A 20,932-nucleotide genomic window follows, 5' to 3' on the forward strand; every position below is an offset into this window, starting at 1 on the left:
TGAACCAGTCTGTTGCTCCGTGGTCAGTTCTGACTGTTGCTACTTGGTCCTTGTACAGATTCCTCAGGAGAGAGACAAGGTGGCTTGGGATGCCCATCCCACTAAGAACTTGCCACAATTTATTATGATCCACACAGTCAAAGGCTTTAGAATAGTCAATGAAGCAGAAGTAGATGTTTTTCTGAAACTCCCTGCCTTTCTCCATTATGTAGAACTATATTCCCCTGGATTCTATAGCATTGAGCCAGGGCAAATTGAGGCTGCATTTGTTCTACAGCATAGATGCACTCAAGGAAGCTGAGGTAGCACTCACTGGTGTTTGTTCTAACAGTTGGGAAATCACATAGGAACCTTCACTCAATTTTGTGTATGATACATTGCAATGCAGACACTGTTTTCTGTGGTACTAAAATAAGTTCTTGACCTATTTTGCACATAGATGCATCCCCCTCAAAAAAACCTTAACTTTTTTGTGTAGTTCTGAAAAATGTACAAAAAAATTCTAATTGCCTGATCATTTCCCCTTTAGATTTCTTAGTGCAGTATCTAGAACAGAAGGTTTGTTCTTTGAACTGGGATGTGGGGTTTGTTACTTACACAATGCAAGAAATCGGTGTGCCACTACCAAGACTACTTGAAGTGTATGATCAGCTGTTCAAAGCAAGGGTAAGTGAGAAACCTCAAAATCTGTTTTTAAATTCAGCTGTTGTTAGATTCCATATTATTACAAATAAGGGAGAAATTTGTTAATGAATTTCTCATTTAACGTATTTGTTATATAATAAATGTTTACTTGGTTTATTTTCATCAGTTGTGTCTTACTCTTCCATTTAAGACCTGATAAGGAGACTGGACATTGATAAACATAACCAACAATGATACCCACACATGCAGATAGCAGTTAGGTTTGTCCATGATAGGGACTGTCTTTAGCCCTGTGCACCAGATCCAGAAAGAGATAGAAGCCCCCAAGGATTGGAGCTGTTGAGGGGCATTTTGTCACAATCATTCTTTCTAATGGGAATGTTAATTAAGATTGTGAACATTTGCACCTTGATGAATTATTTCAAGCTCCATATGTTTAGATCTTTTTTTCCTTACAGGATCCATTCTGGAGTAAAATGAAGAAGCCGTTGCACCTCTTGGAATGTATACATGTATTATTATCAGGATATGTGCAAGACCCTAACAAAGTGCTTGCCTTTGAAAGGTAAAATTGTGAGCTAAGCAAAAATATCCTTTAGATAGATTTGGTACATGCTGGGAGTGGAGTAATTATGTTCTATAACATACAATGATAAATGTGGGGGACAGTTAAAATGTTTTCATTCTGTATTATCCATAATTTTGGGTACACATGGGAAGTCTTGGAATATAACTGTGGGGATATGAGGATCATACGATACTGACTCAGATTTGCGGGATGGGAAGAGAAGGCTGCAGATCCTAAACTTTAGAATCATATTAATCATACGCTGTTTCTGACTGACGACTTTTGCAGGCATTTCACTGGAGAAGGTTACAGTGAGTGCCCTTAAGGCTGTGTAGACTTTTACAAGTATGTATCTCCCAGTAAAGTGGGAGTATCTAAAGCAGGTCTGGAACATTTCTTTCATTGGTAGTAGTTGCTCAGATTTGGCAAAGCCTAATTCGTAATGACCAGATGCTTATCTTTTTGATCACCACTGACCTTGACTTCAAAATGAGAAAGCGGTATTATGTTTCTTTGCAAAACTTGGGGACCCCTTGTTAATTGTTCTTTTTCTTTCTGTTTAGACGGCGATTCACCAATATTTGTTTGGATGCAGTGAGCTGTTACCTTGTTGAACTGCAGTCCACAAGTCCAACACTAGCTGTACAGACCATTACAGGGAACTTTAAAACTTTGCAGGCTAAATTGGAGCGGCTTCATTGAATACAATTACGGTGCAACTGTTTGTCCAGAGACAGAGTGAAATGTCTCTGCTCTGGAAACTGGAAAAGAACTCTAAAAAGAATCAAGTTCCTGCTAAAGTGGATGTCTGAGTGATTTATATTCTTTGTTGCGTGTTCTTCACCAATCCCACATATAACATAATGTACAAATGGCAGGTGATTTACTTTTTTTTACTAATGCCAGCTTTTTCTAACAGTACAACAATTTTATATACTTTGGAGTAAAATTAAAATGCAATGTATTATCTTGCTTTAGCGATTAAAATTATTTGTAAAATGGGTTTTGTTTTCAATTTTAAATAAAATGCAATCAAGTCTTTTGGCTTTAAGTGGCCATTAGTTGTTTATAAGGATTAGAAGGGATTTGCAGGACTACGCTGTATTGTTGCCCCTCCAAATCCACCAGTTTAAACATCCACAACCTGAAAATATTAAAATGATTTTCATTTTTAAAAAGAAACATCTCTTTATTATGCTATTGTATATAATGCAATACCTACAGATTTTGATATCCACAGAAGGTCCTGGAACCACCTGGAGAGGCTTTCTACAGGTTTGAGCAATTTGCAGACAAACTTATTTGAGCAAAATGTTGTCATGATAGAGGTTTAGATCCAAAAGTAAAACTGCTGAGAACCAAGTAATTCCAGAAATGGAAGGGCTGGAAAATTCCCTGGTGTCGCTCTGAAATTTTTAAAAGTATCTTTTTAATTTATATTAATTTATATTATTGAAGCACTTTGTCAAAATAGTCTTTTTGTGCTTGGAGAGGAAAACGTTAAAGGCAAATGTTCTAAATGCATTAAAAGCATACACGCATACACACACTGACTTGAGGTTGCACAATAGAGCCAGCACTAACAAGTAAACTAAAAACACTAGCATTGAATTTCTGTTTTTTTATTTTTTATTTTGGAGTACTTAACACATACATGATGAGACATTCTGGAGAATGGATCCAACTCTAAACATTAAATTCATTTATGTTTCATATGGTCTGAAGCTAATTTGATATGCAATCCCTTATAACCTTTGAACCATCAGAAAACAAAGGTGTCACTACCTCTGAGGATGCCTGCCATAGATGCAGGCAAAACATCAGGAGAGAATGCTTCTAGAACATGGCTATATAGCCCGAAAAACTTACAACAACCCAGTGATTCCAACTATGGAAGCCTTCGACAATACAAAGGTGTCACTATCTTAGCCCCTTATGCGGACAACTATAACTTGATTATCTTATTTGAAATTATTGGGATATGGGTTATGACCTGTTAGGATCATAACCTATTGGAGATTATGACCTGTTAGAATCATAACCTTATTTGGGCAGCAGAGTTATGAAAGTGTTCTATTAGTTTACTGGGTAATGGATGATCACTGGGCACATAAATATCTTGTTTATTCGATGCTCTCAGCAGACCAAGATTCAAGTAGACTTCTTTAAAATAACATGTTTGTTTTACTCGCAACTTCATGTATTTAAAAAAAATGGGCACATTTCTTGTCAGGTTAAACTTCAAAACATTTCAGTTTGTATCTTTAACTTATAGTCTTTATCACTCTTGTCAGACTATACAGCTCTGTACAACTCTCTTTCATAACAGTCTACTTCCAAGGGACTCAAGCCTCAACTGTTTTCTAACTTACAACACTGGTTTCTGTACTCAAACTGACTTAAACCTGAACATTTTTCTAAATTCCTACACTGGCTTCTGTACTCAAAACGGACTCAAGCCTCAGCTGTCATCCTTTTAAACTGCATTCTAAACAGTCACTGAACCAGTCACGTGATCTGCAGCCCCTCCCACTGCCTCAAGTACATAGAGCTAAGAAAACTGCAAACCAAAAGAGATATACACTTCAGGAAATAAACAACACATTAATAAACAGACCAAACATTAAATAGAAGGTTGCTATATCCAACAGAAATACTCAGGACCAGAAGTATCTGGATTTTTCCCTTAAATTTTGGAATATACACAATTAAATGTAATTTTTTTTTCCATGTCAGGAGCGACTTGAGAAACTGCAAGTCGCTTCTGGTGTGAGAATTGGCCATCTGCAAGGATGTTGCCCAGGGGACACCTGGATGTATTACCATCCTGTGGGAAGCTTCTCATGTCCTCGCATGACAGACAGGAGCTCACCCCGCTTCCTGGATTTGAACCACCAACCTTTCGTTCAGCAGTCCTGCCTGCACCAATTTTTCATTGCAAAGGTGTAACTATATCAACCACAGCTGTGACCAGCAGTGCTGCAGAATTTGAGGAGGCAGGAGTGGAGGGTGAAAGAGAGAAACGTGCCAGGAGGAAGGCACGTCAAGCCAACCCCGACCGGGACCGCCTTCCACCTGGAAACCAATGCCCTCACTGTGGAAGAAGATGCAGAGCAAGAATAGGGCTCCACAGCCACATACGGACCCACAAGGAAATCCATAATGGAAGACCATCTTACTCGTCCAACGAGGGATCGCCTAAGGTAAGGTGGCACAATTTTAGATTATGGAGCATTCCAGATTTCTAGCTACTAAGGGATACTCGACCTGTACCAAGTAATCCAATGAAGTTCAGTAGGGCTTGCCTTTGAGTCAACATTATGCACAGCCAGAGTAGGAAAAGAGGAGATGGCTCGTGTATCTTTAATAGTGGTACATAAAAGATTTCAGGAAGCCAAGTAACAAGCACCATCTGCTGCCATTCCCTCATCTATAAGCACAGCTGTTTTCAATGTTGAATGGCAAGCCTATCTCCAAGAGGTGATTTTAATAGAGGGAGAAAGGAGACAGCCACTTCTGGAAATAGTAAGTAATGTGCTTTTTTTAAAAAAAAAAAAGTTTGATAATATTTTATTTTTTTATCTTCAATTTAACTGAAGATAAAAATATAATTAAATATAATAGGTGTTAGGATGTTAGGAATTGTGGGAATTGAAGTCCAAAACACCTGGAGGGCCAAAGTTTGCCCATGCCTGGATTAGAGACATTAGAACAATTATACTATGTAACACAATTTTTGTTCCTGGGTTATAATGTCATTTCTTAATTGGTTCTGTCATTAAAAACATGGAAAATGTAAATTTGCAAAAACTTTGTTTTTGCAGGACTTCCTGCACCACATTTTGCTATAGTTTTTTTTCCCAATTAATATCTCATAGAGCCTCAACCAATTCAATATAGTTTGTGGCAGCCACAAAAATGAAGTTTCTGGAGTATGTAACAACTACTTTCAAAGTAAGTATCGCACAATTAAATAGAAAGAATACTTTCAAACCAGGAACTGTTCCCCCCCCCCCAACTTTGTTACATAGCATTATTTTACAAAAGGGGGACATGAGAGAAACCTCACAGGATCGTAACACATCCGTGCATCCTTTGGGCAATGTCTTTGTAGATGGCTGATTTTCTCACACCAAAAACGACTTGCAGTATGCAACCAATCTACCAAACAAACAGACAGTATTGCACCACCTGACATCCATCAGGAAGTAGCAGCCAACAATGAAAGGACCAAGGCAGTGACATCTCCAGCCCAACCCCTGTTCGGATATCAGCAAGCACAGCAACACCTTAAACAGCTAAGATCTACAGAGCTACTCGCAGGAACACCTCAGCAAGCAAGAGTCCAAAAGTGGCAGACTGAAACCCGGAACCTCAATCCATGGCTGCTACTGGATGAGAAACTCCCTCCTGGGCACACAGAAGACTGGGCAACTTGGAAGGCGTTGAACAGACTGTGCTTTGGCACCACGAGATGCAGAGCCAACCTTGAGAAATGGGGCTACAAAGTGGAGTGCACAACATGTGAGTGTGGAGAAGAGCAAATCACAGACTACCTACTACAATGCTCTGCCACATGCCTAATAGAGGAACTTCTTACAGCAACACCAGAGGCACTCCAAGTGGCCAGCTACTGGACAAATGATATATATAGAAATAAAAATGTAATGTTCGTTTGTGAGATTAAGCACTGGACGAATTGACACCAAATTTGGACACAATATACCTATTAGGCCAACAAGTGACCATCACTCATAAAAACACTGAAAAACACGGCAGAAGACACTTAAAAAGCCAAAGAAATTAAAAATACATTACAAAGTGTGTGCAAAACCACATATATAAATACAAACACACATATATACAAATATATGCACACACAAAAAACACACATACAAACACTGGGCCACAGCAATGTGTGGCAGGGGATGGCTAGTTTAGTATAATGCCAAATTTTTAACTTTGTGTTTTTTAAAATACATTATAACTGTACCCTCATTTTGCTTGTGACATAGTAAATAACTTAAATTTTACAAAAAGGAAGGATAAATACAATAGAAGTATTTATATTATTACAGATATACTATATTTAGTATTAATTATATAATGTTTCTCCATGCAGTCATGCTGGCCGCATGGCCTAGGAGGCGTCTATGGACAACGCAGGCTCGACTGTTTTTATTAAATATATTAATATATAGAGAGAGGGGGAGATATTTATATCCATACATAAATGATATAATGTAAAATAAATAAGTAAATATAATATATTAAATATTATATATTAAATTCTCCCAGATTGGGATTCAAGGTAGCTTATAATAACTTAAAAATATACCCATGGAACAATGATTTTGCAAAAAGGATTTTTTTAAAAATGCTCAAAATAGTTATCTTACTTAGTTACATAACTAAAAATAGCTAAAACACATATCAAATATGTATAATAATAATAGTAATAATATTAGTAATAAAAATCTTTATTTATATCCTGCTTTTCTTCCACAGTGGGGACCCGAAGTGGCTTCCAACAATTTAAAAATACAAAATAGTTATCTTACTTAGGTACATAACTAAAAATAGCTAAAATACATACCAAATATAATAATAATAATAATAATAATAATAATAATAATCTTTATTTATATCCTGCTTTCTTTCCACAGTGGGGACCGAAAGTGGCTTCCAACAATTTAAAAATACAATACAAAATCTAAACAACAATCAAACGCATAAATATAAAACATTGTAAGCAATCAAGATAAAACATAAATAGGCACTTAAAACAATATACATTACTGTACTGTCCTGTCGAATCCTATTGCACTTATATCAGTGTTTTAACTATTATGAGCATTTTTGTAAAATAATTACATTACATTTAATAGAAATGTTTCAACTACTTTTAGGATGTTTTAATTCCTTTTTGCAAAATAATTACTTTAACTGTCCCGATAAAATAATTATATTACATTTAATAGAAGTGTTTCAACTACTTATAGGATGTTTTAATTCCTTTCTTGCAAAATAATTACTTGATAATTATATTACATTTAATAGAAATATTTCAACTACTTATAGGATGTTTTAATTCCTTTCTTGCAAAATAATTACTTGATAATTATATTACATTTAATAGAAATATTTCAACTACTTTTAGGATGTTTTAATTCCTTTTTTGCAAAATAATTACTTTAACTGTCCCTTTTTAAAAATTATAATAATCCCATTTTGGAACAAAAGCGGGGTATAATAAATAAATCCAATTAGTCAATATAAATAAAAAAATAACCCGGAAAAACCTACAACAACCCAAATTTTTTTACTGCCACTCAATGAATCCTGAAGACATGCAGAGCTCCTCACTCTTTGCTCCTCCATCTGCGCAAAACTACAACTCCCAGAAGCCTCAGCTGGAACAGCCAAAGGCCGGGAATTCTGGGGAGGCGAGTAAGGGAAAAGTTCCCCTTGGTTTCGGGCGTACGCATGCGCAACAAGCCCAACGCCGTCGCCTGGGAGTTTTTGAGGCCTCTCTGAAGCGGAGAGGATCCAAAGGCTGGCAAAAGGCGATAGAAAGAAGCACAAACCTCCTTTCCATCTCTTCCTACGGGGAAGGGTGAGTTTTGCCACCCACTTCCTCGTCCTGAGAATTAGCTGTGGGGTTTGCTGTCATTAAGGAGGCAGGAAAGATGCTCAGGAATCAGAATTGCCTCTAAGACTTCATACACAGCTTTCCTGTGCCTTATCTGTGAGCGCTGTTCAGCAGTGGAACTCTCTGCCTCAGAGTGTGGTGGAGCTTTCCTGGGCCTTATCTTTGAGAGCTGTTCAGCAGTGGAACTCTCCGCCCCGGAGTGTGGTGGAGCTTTCCTGTGCCTTATCTGTGGGAGCTTTTCAGCAGTGGAACTCTCCGCCCCAGAGTGTGGTGGAGCTTTCCTGTGCCTTATCTGTGGGAGCTGTTCAGCAGTGGAACTCTCTGCCCCGGAGTGTGGTGGAGCTTTCCTGTGCCTTATCTGTGGGAGCTGTTCATCAGTGGAACTCTCTGCCCCGGAGTGTGGTGGAGCTTTCCTGTGCCTTATCTGTGGGAGCTGTTCAGCAGTGGAACTCTCTGCCCCGGAGTGTGGTGGAGCTTCCCTGTGTCTTATCTGTGAGAGCTGTTCAGCAGTGGAACTCTCTGCCCCGGAGTGTGGTGGAGCTTTCCTGTGTCTTATCTGTGAGAGCTGTTCAGCAGTGGAACTCTCTGCCCTGGAGTGTGATGGAGCTTTCCTGTGCCTTATCTGTGAGAGCTGTTCAGCAGTGGAACTCTCTGCCCCGGAGTGTGGTGGAGCTTCCCTGTGCCTTATCTGTGAGAGCTGTTCAGCAGTGGAACTCTCCGCCCCAGAGTGTGGTGGAGCTTTCCTGTGCCTTATCTGTGAGAGCTGTTCAGCAGTGGAACTCTCCGCCCCGGAGTGTGGTGGAGCTTTCCTGTGGCTTATCTGTGAGAGCTGTTCAGCAGTGGAACTCTCCTCCCCAGAGTTTGGTGGAGCTTTCCTGTGCCTTATCTGTGAGAGCTGTTCAGCAGTGGAACTCTCCGCCCCGGAGTGTGGTGGAGCTTTCCTGTGGCTTATCTGTGAGAGCTGTTCAGCAGGGGAACTCTCTGCCCCGGAGTGTGGTGGAGCTTTCCTGTGCCTTATCTGTGAGAGCTGTTCAGCAGTGGAACTCTCTGCCCCAGAGTGTGGCGGAGCTTTCCTGTGCCTTATCTGTGAGAGCTGTTCAGCAGTGGAACTCTCTGCCCCAGAGTGTGGCGGAGCTTTCCTGTGCCTTATCTGTGAGAGCTGTTCAGCAGTGGAACTCTCTGCCCTGGAGTGTGGTGGAGCTTTCCTATCCTTATCTGTGAAAGCTGTTCATCAGTGGAACTCTCTGCCTCGAAGTGTGGTGGAGCTTTCCTGTGTCTTATCTGTGAGAGCTGTTCAGCAGTGGAACTCTCTGCCCCGGAGTGTGGTGGAGCTTTCCTGTGTCTTATCTGTGAGAGCTGTTCAGCAGTGGAACTCTCTGCCCCGGAATGTGGTGGAGCTTTCCTGTGTCTTATCTGTGAGAGCTGTTCAGCAGTGGAACTCTCCGCCCCAGAGTGTGGTGGAGCTTTCCTGTGCCTTATCTGTGAGAGCTGTTCAGCAGTGGAACTCTCCGCCCCAGAGTTTGGTGGAGCTTTCCTGTGCCTTATCTGTGAGAGCTGTTCAGCAGTGGAACTCTCCGCCCCGGAGTGTGGTGGAGCTTTCCTGTGGCTTATCTGTGAGAGCTGTTCAGCAGGGGAACTCTCTGCCCCGGAGTGTGGTGGAGCTTTCCTGTGCCTTATCTGTGAGAGCTGTTCAGCAGTGGAACTCTCTGCCCCAGAGTGTGGCGGAGCTTTCCTGTGCCTTATCTGTGAGAGCTGTTCAGCAGTGGAACTCTCTGCCCTGGAGTGTGGTGGAGCTTTCCTATCCTTATCTGTGAAAGCTGTTCATCAGTGGAACTCTCTGCCCTGGAGTGTGGTGGAGCTTTCCTGTGCCTTATCTGTGAGAGCTGTTCAGCAGTGGAACTCTCTGCCCGGAGTGTGGTGGAGCTTTCCTGTGTCTTATCTGTGAGAGCTGTTCAGCAGTGGAACTCTCTGCCCCGGAGTGTGGTGGAGCTTTCCTGTGCCTTATCTGTGAGAGCTGTTCAGCAGTGGAACTCTCTGCCCTGGAGTGTGGAGGAGCTTACCTGTGTCTTATCTGTGAGAGCTGTTCATCAGTGGAACTCTCTGCTGAGTGTGGTTGAGGCTCCTTCTTTGGAAGCTTTTAAACAGAGACTGGATGGCCATCTGTTGGGGGTGCTTTGAATGCAATTTTCCTGCTTCTTGGCAGAATAGGGTTGGACTGGATGGCCCATGAGGTCTCTGTCTGGCTTACCTGTCTGGCTTACCTGTCAATCCACATCCATCCCTTGCATGCAGATAAGATACACCTTAAGGTAGATATAGATATAGATATCAATTAGGCATGGGCAAACGTCAGTATCTCAGGTGTTTTGGACTTCAACTCCCACAATTCCTAACAGTAGACTGTTAGGAATTGTGGAGACTGAAGCCCAAAACACCTGGAGGGCCGAAGTTGACCCAGGCCCGAAGAGAGAGCGATACCAAAATATGAAGAGAGGGAAATAGGGAATAAGGCATTGTGACCAACAGATGTTTTAATATAACTAGAGTGGTTAATTCTGACTCATATATATATATGTGTGTGTATATGTGTGTGAGTGTGTGTGTGTGTGTATTTATATATCAGGGTGGTCCACGAGAAGGCCTTACTGGTACATGGCACAGTGGCATGCTTGTCCACGCCTTTGCCCTTGGCACACTCTCTTTCCTTTTTGGTGCCCCTGGTTTCAACCTTTAGTGCCAGGAGAGTAAGGGGAGTGCGCCGGAAGCCCAGGTACCAAAGGGTGTTGGAACTGTGTGACAAAACAAGCCCTATGAGGAGCGGCTTAAGGAACTGGGCATGTTTAGCCTGAAGAAGTGAAGGCTGAGAAGCGATATGATAGCCATGTATACATATGTGAGAGGAAGTCACAGGGAGGAGGGAGCAAGCTTGTTTTCTGCTTCCCTGGAGACTAGGACGGGGAATAATGGCTTCAAACTACAAGAAAGGAGATTCCATCTGAACATGAGGAAGAACTTCCTGACTCTTAAGAGCCGTTCAGCAGTGGAACTCTCTGCCCCGGAGTGTGGTGGAGGCTCCTTCCTTGGAAGCTTTTAAACAGAGGCTGGATGGCCATCTCTCTTACTTACTTACTTACTTAGGCGATCCCTCGTTGGATGAGTAAGATGGTCTTCCATGATGGGTTTCCTTGTGGATTCATAGGTGGCTGTGGAACCCTATTCTTGACCCGCATCTTCTCCCACAGTGAAGGCATTGGTTTTCAGGTGGAAGGCGGTCCCGGTCGGGGTTGGCTGGGCGCGCCTTCCTCCTGGCACGTTTCTCTCTTTCACCCTCCATTCGTGCCTCCTCGAATTCTGCAGCACTGCTGGTCACAGCTGATCTCCAGCTGGAGCGCTCAAGGGCCAGGGCTTCCCAGTTCTCAGTGTCTATGGCCATCTGTCAGGGGTGATTTGAATGCAATATTCCTGCTTCTTGGCAGGGGGTTGGACTGGATGGCCCATGAGGTCTCTTCCAACTCTTTGATTCCATGATTCTAAAACCTACTATCGGTCAATATATTTCCTTTTGACTGTGTTGGCTACTCAACCAGTAACGACATGCAGTGTGGAAAGATTGTTTTCAATCATGAAGAGAGTGAAAAGTGTATCTAGAAGTTTAATGACAGACCAGAGACTTAGTGGACTAGCAATGATTTCCATCCATCGAGACATCACTATCAAACCAGAAAAAGTAAGTGGCAAAATGGCTGGGGAGAAGACTTTGATAAATCTGAATTTCCTGATCCATGTACTCTTCCATCATTTCAATATGTTGATGGGTTTTGGTCTAACTGCATCGAACTTGACAAGGTATCTGGTAGGAGCTATGGGGTATCTTTTTTTTAGCTCTGGGTGCTGATTCTCTCCCTTGTTCCCTGGGGTAATTTGAAATGTGATCCTGTGAAACCCAGGATCTTACTAATACTGCTAAATCTTTAGTAATTTAAAATAATATGACAGCTACCAATTTAATTTTCAGAGAAAGATTTTTCATAATATTTGAATATGATAGAAGTTGGCTATAGTTAAAAGCTTTTGATATTTATTTATTTATTTATTTATTTATTTTGCAGACATGTTGGTGAACTTTTATCAAAGATTATTCCCTTTTAAAACATTTTATGGCTACTCTGCCTGCTAACAATCATGGAAATCAAGTTAGAAGTTCTAGCATCTACCTGCATCAAGCAAAAAAAACCATGGCCACGGATCACTTGGCTTGGACAGGTAATTGTTTGACATTTTTGTATGACATACAGTAGAGGCACAACCATGACAGGGTTATGGTTCCCAGCTGAAATATAGTTCTAAGTGTACTTGGATTGTACTAGATTAACGTGGTGGGTAGCTCGTTTTTCAAAACTAGTGACATATATAAAGTGTATTCCCTACTAAATTGAGTAGTTTAAACATTGGCTTTAATGCTAGTAGTGTCACTTTGGTCCACAAGATTAAAAAGGCTCACCTGTTAAAGTGTGTGTGTGTGTGTTTGTGTATATGTCTTTATTCTTGACCTGAATTTTCATACCTTTTTCATGGAGTAAAAATGTTGGCCATGATTTTTCTGATATAATGCAACAGGGAATTCTTGTATTTATGCGCAGCATTTTTTTTCTGGCCGTAGCCCAAGAATTAGAAAGTAGGCATCTGAAAAAAGACTTTCCTTTTTTACTAATAGGAAAAGGAAGCAGTGTATCTTTTAGATGAAAAAGATATAAATGAAATAAACCTAGTTTCAGGAAAAACAAAGAAGAAAATCCCCCAGTTATCTCCTTTGCTGAAGAATGTTTTTGTCTTGGCTACATCAAGTAACAGTTAAGTATGAATAACAATTATTGTTTTATTATTTTTATTTACCGGTTTAGAGAAAACTCTCCTAGTAATTAAAACATGCTGGTGCTTTAAAGGTTTCTAGTGGTATAGTTTAATCTTTTGCTCAGTCAAGAGCTTTTTAAGTACTATAGCATAAACCTATGCATCCTTAATATAAAGTAACCCATATTGAACGTAGTGGGGCTTATTATGCCAATATACATAGAATTGTACTGTTTGTCAAAACATTAGATATTTGATACCTATCTCTGCCCGTTGAATGCTGTAAACCATCTTTGCTTTTAATGTTTTTTACTCAAATTTGTAAGAGCTTGTCATATGGTAGATATGTGTGATGTTATGCTTAGTTAAATTTAATTCTTATTGTTTCGGTTAGTTTTATAATTTTATATTGAGACTGTTTTATCCATTATTTTGATTTGTTATTTGTTTGTTTTGGCATTGAATGTTTGCCATTATGTTACTTTGTTGGAAACTGCCCTGAATCTCCTCGGGGAAATAGGGTGGATTATAAATAAGTTGTTGTTGTTGTTGTTGTTGTTATTTGCACCCTTTAAAAATAATTTTCCTCTTCAAATAGGAATTTGGTTAGCAGGGATACTTAAAACAGGAGAACTTTTTCTGTGGCACAAAGACCAAGGCACTCTCAAAACAGTCCCTGCAGCAAAAGAAACTACAAAATTGGTTGAAGTAGCACAAGGTATGAACTTTCACACTTTGTTTTTTCCATTTCTGTTTGCTGTTTCAATGTTGTTTATATGCTTAAAACTGGAATATTTCAAAACATTTAATGCATTTGTAACTTTTTGATTACTTAATAGTAACTGAGTCCCCTTGGGGAGATTGTGGCACCGGGATTGTGGCACAGCTATACATTAAGATCACTCTGACCAAAAGGTCATGAGTTCGAAGCCAGCCCGGGTTGGAGTGGGTTTCCAACCAATTGTGTAGCCTGTTGTCGACCTTTGCAACCTGAAAGACAGTCTGTCAAGTAGGAAAATTAGGTACCACCTTAAAGTGTGGGGAGGCTAAATTAACTAAATTATGAGGCCATAAAAAAAGACTCCAGCAAGCACTCCAGCAAAAAGCATGCGGGGAATCCGAAAGTACTTCATCAGTGTCACAGATGGACGTTGAAAGCGACAACTCCCCTGGTGGCCAGAAAAAGTTAAATAGCCTCTGTCTATGTCTGTATATGCTGTATGTCAAGATTGGCATTGAATGTTTGCCATATATGTGTACACTGTAATCCGCCCTGAGTCTCCTGCGGGTTGAGAAGGGCGGAATATAAAAGCTGTAAATAAATAAATAATAAATAATAAGCCGGGTTACAAATAAAGATGATTATTATTAGGGTCCCCTTGGTGGCGCAGTGGGTTAAACTGCTGAGTTGCTGAACTTGCTGGCCAAAGGGTAAGCGGTTCGAATCTGGGGAGTGGAGTGAGCTCCCGCTGTTAGGCCCAGCTTCCGCCAATGTAGCAGTTTGAAAACATACACGTGTGAGTAGATCAATAGGTACCACTTATGCTGGAAGGTAACGGTGCTTCTGCGAGAAGGTAACAAACTCAACTAGACATAATGTCAGAGGAAACCTTTACCTTATTATTATTATTATTATTATTATTATTATTATTAATAGCAGTAGTAGTAGTAGTAGTATTTTTTTTAAAAAAACACCTGGTTAAAATACATCATTTTTTATATAGTGTATCTTAGTAAAGAAATATCATTATTTGTCTATAGTTCTTTTTAATGCAGTTTGAAGAAGGATCGTAGTTCTGTGATAAGCATACTAAATATTTATGCCTTAGGTTTGATTGTAATATTGTAAGGGTGATGTAGTGGTCTGGCTAGGTAGGGCTCTGGAGAACTCCGTAAGTCAGAAATTACATGAAGGCACACAGCAGCAGCATACAAACAAAATATTACAGGCAGATAATGTAAAGATTGATAAGCGCTTCTTGTAAAATGTTCTTTTCCAGAAAGTTCTATAAGATTGTACCTATATGTTTCTGATGATGGAAATAAGGTGCTTCTCACTACTCCAACTGTCTATGTATTTCTGTGGGAAAGCATGGAATGTAAAAGTGCACCATCTACAAATCCTGTAACAAGGCAGTGGTCACAAATTAATCCCAACACATCACTTACGTTACCATCAATTGAAGAAAAAGAAACTACAGTGAATGCTGATTTTATACAAAATGAGGTAAAGTATAAAATAAGTCTAATTTAGTTGGATATTCTGAAATGTAGTAAACATTGTATATCAGCCGGGTATCTACTAGTTGTTTTGGACTTCAGCTTCCACCATTCCTAACCATTGGACATACCTGTGTCTCATTGAAATAGTAGTCTAAAACATTTGAGGGCACCAGTTTTGGAAAACCTAATCAACATAAAATGTATAGTGACTTTTTTGTAACTAGTCGTTTAGTACACTTCATATTTGTTATCAGCAACCTGAAATAAACAATTTCAACTCCAAAGTTGTAGAGCTGCGGTGGTGAAATAGATTAAACCCTTGTGCTGGCTGGACTGCTGACCTGAATTTTGCAGGTTCGAATTTGTGAGATGGGGTGAGCTCCTATCTGTCAGCTCTAGCTTGCAGGGACACGAGAGAATCCTCCCAGCAGGATGGTAACACTTCTGGGCGTCCTCTGAGCCAATTCTCTCACACCAGAAACAACTTGCAGTATGTTCTCAAGTTGCTTCTGACATGATTAAAAAGAACCTCAAAGTTTTCTATTGCACATCTGCAATTTATTGTTGGGTTTTTAATTATTATTTTGAAGGCTCTGAGTGGTATTGCCTATATAACCAAAATGCCACAATCCGTATAGAAGTTGAGCATGCTTTCACTTGGGAGGAGGAAGCAATCGTTAGATGGAAAGCCCTAAAGCTGTGAACATTTAAAAGGAAAGGAAATTGGAAGGGTATGAGGAATGGAGAAGCCATTTGTGCCAACATGTTTGCCTGAAATGACTGCATACTATTTTTGTTTTAATATGGAACAGTAGTAAATGTATATTATGCATGCTTTTTTTCCAGGCAGCATCTAAACTATGATACTCCATATATAAAATGGCCCTTTGTTTTCCACTGGAGGAAGGTACCAGGACTCCCACGGATACAAACATCTATGGATGCTGGAGTCCCATTATATATAATTGTGCATTAAAATATTATCCCTTATTTAAAATGGCATAATTCAGATTTGCTTTTTGGTTTTTTAAAAGTATTGCCAGGGTATGAATACAGTAGTTGAATCCATAGATGCAGAATGCTTGGATATGGAAGGCCAAGTTTAAAGTGTTCAGCTTAAGTCAATTTTAATGCAATGTATTTGCTTTTAGGGTATATGTTGTAATGTTTACTCATGTTTTAGTTCATTATGTCTTACTGGATTGTTTCTGGGGTTTTTTTCCATTTCACTGCTTAATTCCTTTGTTGTAAGTTTACTGTTGTTACTGTGCATTATCCTGTTTTCTTTTTTATGTTTTTGTACTCATTTGAGGCATTTAATGTTTGCCTTTTTAATGTGTAAACTGTCCTGAGTCCCTTCGGGGGGAGAGGGCGGTGTCTAGAATTAAAGTATTATTATTATTATTATTATTATTAAATTTTGAAGGAATAAAAATAAGATATAGAAGTATACATTCTGTTTAGCCTGCTGCTCTGTGTAAAGCTTCACAACTAGTTGGCAAATCAGAAATTATTGCGAGACAGTGTGAACCGAAAAAGAATTTATTTTAGTTGATGAATAAATCCAAGCTGATTTATTAAACTATTATTGATTCCTTGACAGATGCTGGGGGATACCTGCTGTTGTTCTTTTGCATTTTATTCTGAGGAAAAATTGATGGTTACTTTTTTGGAAATTAAGTGGCAAGAGAACAGTTTCAAGAGTTCAAAGTAAGTTCACTAAAGGCATATACTGTTTATGTTAGAAGTGGTTAATTGAACTGTAACATAATAACATAAAAACAACAAAACATATCTAATAGCACATTTCTATACATGTTTATAGGTCTTCAGTGGAACTTGCTTCCTGCTAAGGATGCATATGAATAAGACCTAAAAATGTTTTCATTTGGCACATTCAGACAAAGTGCCCTTCCACACAGCCCCATATCCCAGAATATCCAGGCAGAAAATCCCACAACATCTGCTTTGAATTGGGTTATCTGAGTCCACACTGACATATAGGATTTTGGCCTGCATCAATAGAAGCATAGTGTCTAGATCTAGGGAAGTAATGCTACCGCTCTATTCCACTTTGGTTAGACCACACCTGGAATATTGTGTCCAATTCTGGGCACCACAATTCAAGACAGATATTGACAAACTAGAATGTTTCCAGAGGAGGGCGACTAAAATGATCAAGGGTCTGGAGAACAAGCCCTATGAGGAGCGGCTTAAGGAGCTGGGCATGTTTAGCCCGAAGAAAAGAAGGCTGAGAGGAGATATGATAGGCATGTATAAATATGTGAGAGGAAGCCACGGGGAGGAGGGAGCAAGCTTGTTTGCTGCTTCCCTGGAGACTAGGACGCGGAACAATGGCATCAAACTACAAGAGAGGAGATTCCATCTGAACATGAGGAAGAACTTCCTGACTCTTAGAGCGTTCAGCAGTGGAACTCTCTGCCCCGGAGTGTGGTGGAGGCTCCTTCTTTGGAAGCTTTGAAACAGAGGCTGGATGGCCATCTGTCAGGGGTGATTTGAATGCAATATTACTGCTTCTTGGCAGGGGGTTGGACTGGATGGCCCATGAGGTCTCTTCCAACTCTTTGATTCTATGATTCTAAAACAGAAAACGTGGCATTTTATTCAGCTGTGTGGAAGGGGCTAAAAAGAGATCTAATAGTGATATTTTGTGTACATGTATATATTTACTTTTTTTTCCTTTGTTTTATGTAGCTCTTTTCCATGTCAGATACACTGGGCACAACAAACATGCTCCCTATCTAGTCTTACACCACCTTGTGAATCAATTAAATCAAGAGGTGCCTTGTGTACTGCATTGTCACGGGATGGACTTGTATTAGCAGTGGCTGTTAATCAAAAGGATCCACAGGTACAAATAGCATAAGAGAACTCACTCTGTGAAAGTTATGTGTGGCACTGTAAACAACATTGGGCAACATCCTACATTGTGCTGGTGGAACAGGGTTTCTGGAAGCGAAGGTCTCCATTCCCTGGCAGCTCCATAAGTCACCTAAAAATGCCACACACAGGATTAGAACACATTTCTGAGTGGAATAAACTTTTGTGTGGCGGGTGGAAGGGGAAGAGTGGAAATTACTCAGGCATTCCACAATCAGGAAGAGGAGAATAGGGCAGAAAGAGACATTCCAGGAGCTCACATTGCAGTGTCAGCTGCTTCACTTTAGGGCCATATCCAAATATGGATATGGCCCTAAAAGTCTTAATAAAAGACTGCAGTAAAACCAGGTAAAGAGAACAGAAGATTGTGTCTTGTTGTATTATTATTAACTTTATTTACACCTTGCCATTCTCCCCATGTGGATTCAAGGCAGCTAACAATTGCACACTTTAGCCAAGTTTAAGAAGTGTTAAAATAAGTTAAAAAACAATTATTACAGTGTGGTTAAACAGATTAAAATATAATAAATACACTTATTTTTCTCACAGTTATGTTCAAGCAGATTATTTCTGCTATATGTGTTAATCTAAATAAATAAATAAATCTAATCCGTTCACAATAAGCATAAGAAATATGCTGAAAAACATTGCATTTCAAGTCCTTGTGTTTGCATGCAGGTTAATCTATTTCTTCTTTTGTCATTCCATTTTTTCCAGTCATCTCAGATTTTGTTTATGAGCACCATGAATTTTCTGACTGTTTCTGGTAGGCTCAAAGGCTGTGGGAGCAAGAATCACAAAGTATCATCCAGGTTTATAAGGTCAGTATATACAATTATATTTTTCGGAAGATTAAAAATATTTTTGTGAAATGTGATACCGATTCCTGAAGGCATAATTTGTTTTCTTTTAGGTCTTACTGGATTGCTGACATGAGTTGGACTCCGGATAGTCTTTTTTTGGCGTGCATGTTGAAACGTGGGTCACTGATCTTAATGACTTGTTTGGGTGAATTGCTGACTTTAGTTACTTATGGTTGCTCTGTAGAATTTGGACCAGCAGAATTCATCCCTCTTCACCCTCTAATAACCTACAGGTGAGATCAACCTTTAGTTTTTTGAAATTATTGGATCACATTTTTTCTTTCTTGCATTTTCTATTTAAATGTTTCACCTTTCAATTAATTATTTTGCTTTCCTCTGTATCTTTGTTCTCAATATCTGTTTCTCATTCATAGTTCTCTTCTATTTCTTATAATGGCTTTGTCCTGCTGAGCAAATGACATTTTCAACATGTAAGTATAAGTTACACATTAAAAAATATGCAATATATGGCTGTACCTGTAACTCACTTACAGAACTGATATTGTCTATGATGTTGCATTAAATTTACATGTACTAAGCAAGAAGTGTGAAAATTACTCAATGCCATTATTTATCCTGTAGATCAGGTATGTGTAAACCCAGGTCTGGGGGCCGGATGCGGCCCCTTGGGCTCTTTTCTTAGGCCCTTCTCATCTTCCTATCTTTCTTCCTTCTCTTTTTCCTTCCTCCTTCCCTTCCTCTTTCTTCTTCCCTTCCACCCTTTTGTCTTTCCTCACTTTCCTTCCTCTTTCCTTCCCTTCCTTTCTTACCTCTTGCTTTCTCCATCCCTCCTTCCTTCCCTTCTACCTTTCATCCTTCTTTCCTTTCCCCTCTTCCTCTTTCTCCTTCCTTCCTACCTTCCTTCATCTCTTTCCTTCTTCCTTCCCTCCCTCCCTTCCTTCCCTTTCCTTTCTTCCCTCTCTCTCCTTCCTTCCTTCCTTCCCTTTTGTCTTTCCTTCCTTCTCTCTTTCCTTCCTCCTTGCCTCCCTCCTTCCCCTACCTCTTGCTCCTTCCATCCTTCCCTTCTACCCTTTCGTTCTTCCTTCCTTCCCCCTTTTCTCTCCCTCTCCCTCTTTTTCCTTCCATCCTTTCCTTCCTTCCTTCCTTCCTTCCATCCATCCATCACCAAACAGCTCCTAGCAGGGAGTGCTAGCATGCAGCCCCTGTTAGACAGTTTGCCCAGGCATGCTATAGATTCTGAGTGAACAACTTTTGTCAATAGCGTTGTCTAACAAAGCCAAGCAAAGACAATTCTAATCCTTTTTACTGGTCTTTTCTTGGGTGTATTAGCCCCCTTCTCCCAGAATGTGTTTGCTTATTTATTCTTAAAAGCTTGACTGCCATCATGAAAGATAAGCATTTCCAATACAACTTTAAAACAGAAAAATAAAATCCAACACAACAAATAGTAGTAGTAGTAGTAGTAGTAGTAATAATTGTTATTGTTTAAAACAAAAATAAAAGCAGTATAAAGTAACCTCAGTTAAAAGTTGTTCTTCCATTTAAAAATATGAAATCAGATTTCTGGTGACTCATCATGGAGACTTTTTCATAGGTGGGTACAAGCTCCTGACAAAAACCCTCTATCTAGTTGTCACCCACCACATTTTAGATGGCAGGAGCAGCCATATGAAGGCCTTCAAAGTTGTCTTCAGTGTATTACATAGGTAAAAATGATTTTTCAGGCCCTTCACTAATTTCATACACTAGATTTCTCATATCCCTTCATATGTAAGATTACACAGATGTTGCATGCAGAATGTATTCTCCACTTCATCATTCCACACGGTGCCATTTGTTCCTTACAGTTTTGCTTGCTCATTCCGATGTGTGATGTTGTATAAAGTTCGTTTGATCTTTTTCTTTTCTTGGACTTTCCAGTAAGAAGCTCACTGTTCCAGTGTTGAAATATTCTCTCATACTGTTGAATGTCTTTTCACTAAAACCAAGCACAGAGCATTCCACATGATTGGAAAGGTCATTTCTTAGCTTAAACTTGCCTGTGTAAGAATCCACTAAACACTTTTGACAGCTTTTGGGATTTTCTTGTCCCAAACGCTTCAATATATGTCAAGACCTTGCGTCTAACAGCGACCAGACGCAGAGCCTTTACAGCAGTGGCACCATCACTCTGGAATACTCTGCCACCTGAAGTCCGAGCCTTGCGGGACTTAGCTTTCCGCAGGGCATGTAAGACATATCTGTTTCGACGGGCCTTTGATCTCTGAT

At 39.8% G+C, this 20,932-nt stretch overlaps 2 protein-coding genes across 4 annotated transcripts in view; both read left to right on the forward strand.

The window, feature by feature from the left end:
• NUP155 (nucleoporin 155) overlaps positions 1 to 2,264 on the forward strand; it is a 39,592-nt gene extending 37,328 nt beyond the window's left edge. The window contains exons 33-35 of the mRNA XM_060761406.2: positions 530 to 666; positions 1,104 to 1,210; positions 1,777 to 2,264. Of these exons, the coding sequence (XP_060617389.2) occupies positions 530 to 666; positions 1,104 to 1,210; positions 1,777 to 1,915 (383 nt within the window). The 3' untranslated portion in view covers positions 1,916 to 2,264. The remainder of the gene's footprint in view (positions 1 to 529; positions 667 to 1,103; positions 1,211 to 1,776) is intronic.
• A 5,446-nt stretch (positions 2,265 to 7,710) lies between these two features.
• Positions 7,711 to 20,932, forward strand: part of CPLANE1 (ciliogenesis and planar polarity effector complex subunit 1) — a 77,702-nt gene continuing 64,480 nt past the window's right edge. For all 3 annotated transcript variants that reach the window (XM_067464635.1, XM_067464636.1, XM_067464637.1), the window contains exons 1-9: positions 7,711 to 7,829; positions 11,975 to 12,128; positions 12,580 to 12,715; positions 13,315 to 13,434; positions 14,717 to 14,943; positions 16,543 to 16,649; positions 17,655 to 17,811; positions 18,558 to 18,661; positions 18,754 to 18,936. In XM_067464635.1, coding sequence (XP_067320736.1) covers positions 12,048 to 12,128; positions 12,580 to 12,715; positions 13,315 to 13,434; positions 14,717 to 14,943; positions 16,543 to 16,649; positions 17,655 to 17,811; positions 18,558 to 18,661; positions 18,754 to 18,936 — 1,115 coding nt within the window. In that variant the 5' untranslated portion in view covers positions 7,711 to 7,829; positions 11,975 to 12,047. The remainder of the gene's footprint in view (positions 7,830 to 11,974; positions 12,129 to 12,579; positions 12,716 to 13,314; positions 13,435 to 14,716; positions 14,944 to 16,542; positions 16,650 to 17,654; positions 17,812 to 18,557; positions 18,662 to 18,753; positions 18,937 to 20,932) is intronic.

This window comes from Anolis sagrei, chromosome 2 (genome assembly GCF_037176765.1).
Source record: "Anolis sagrei isolate rAnoSag1 chromosome 2, rAnoSag1.mat, whole genome shotgun sequence".
NCBI lineage: Eukaryota > Metazoa > Chordata > Lepidosauria > Squamata > Dactyloidae > Anolis > Anolis sagrei.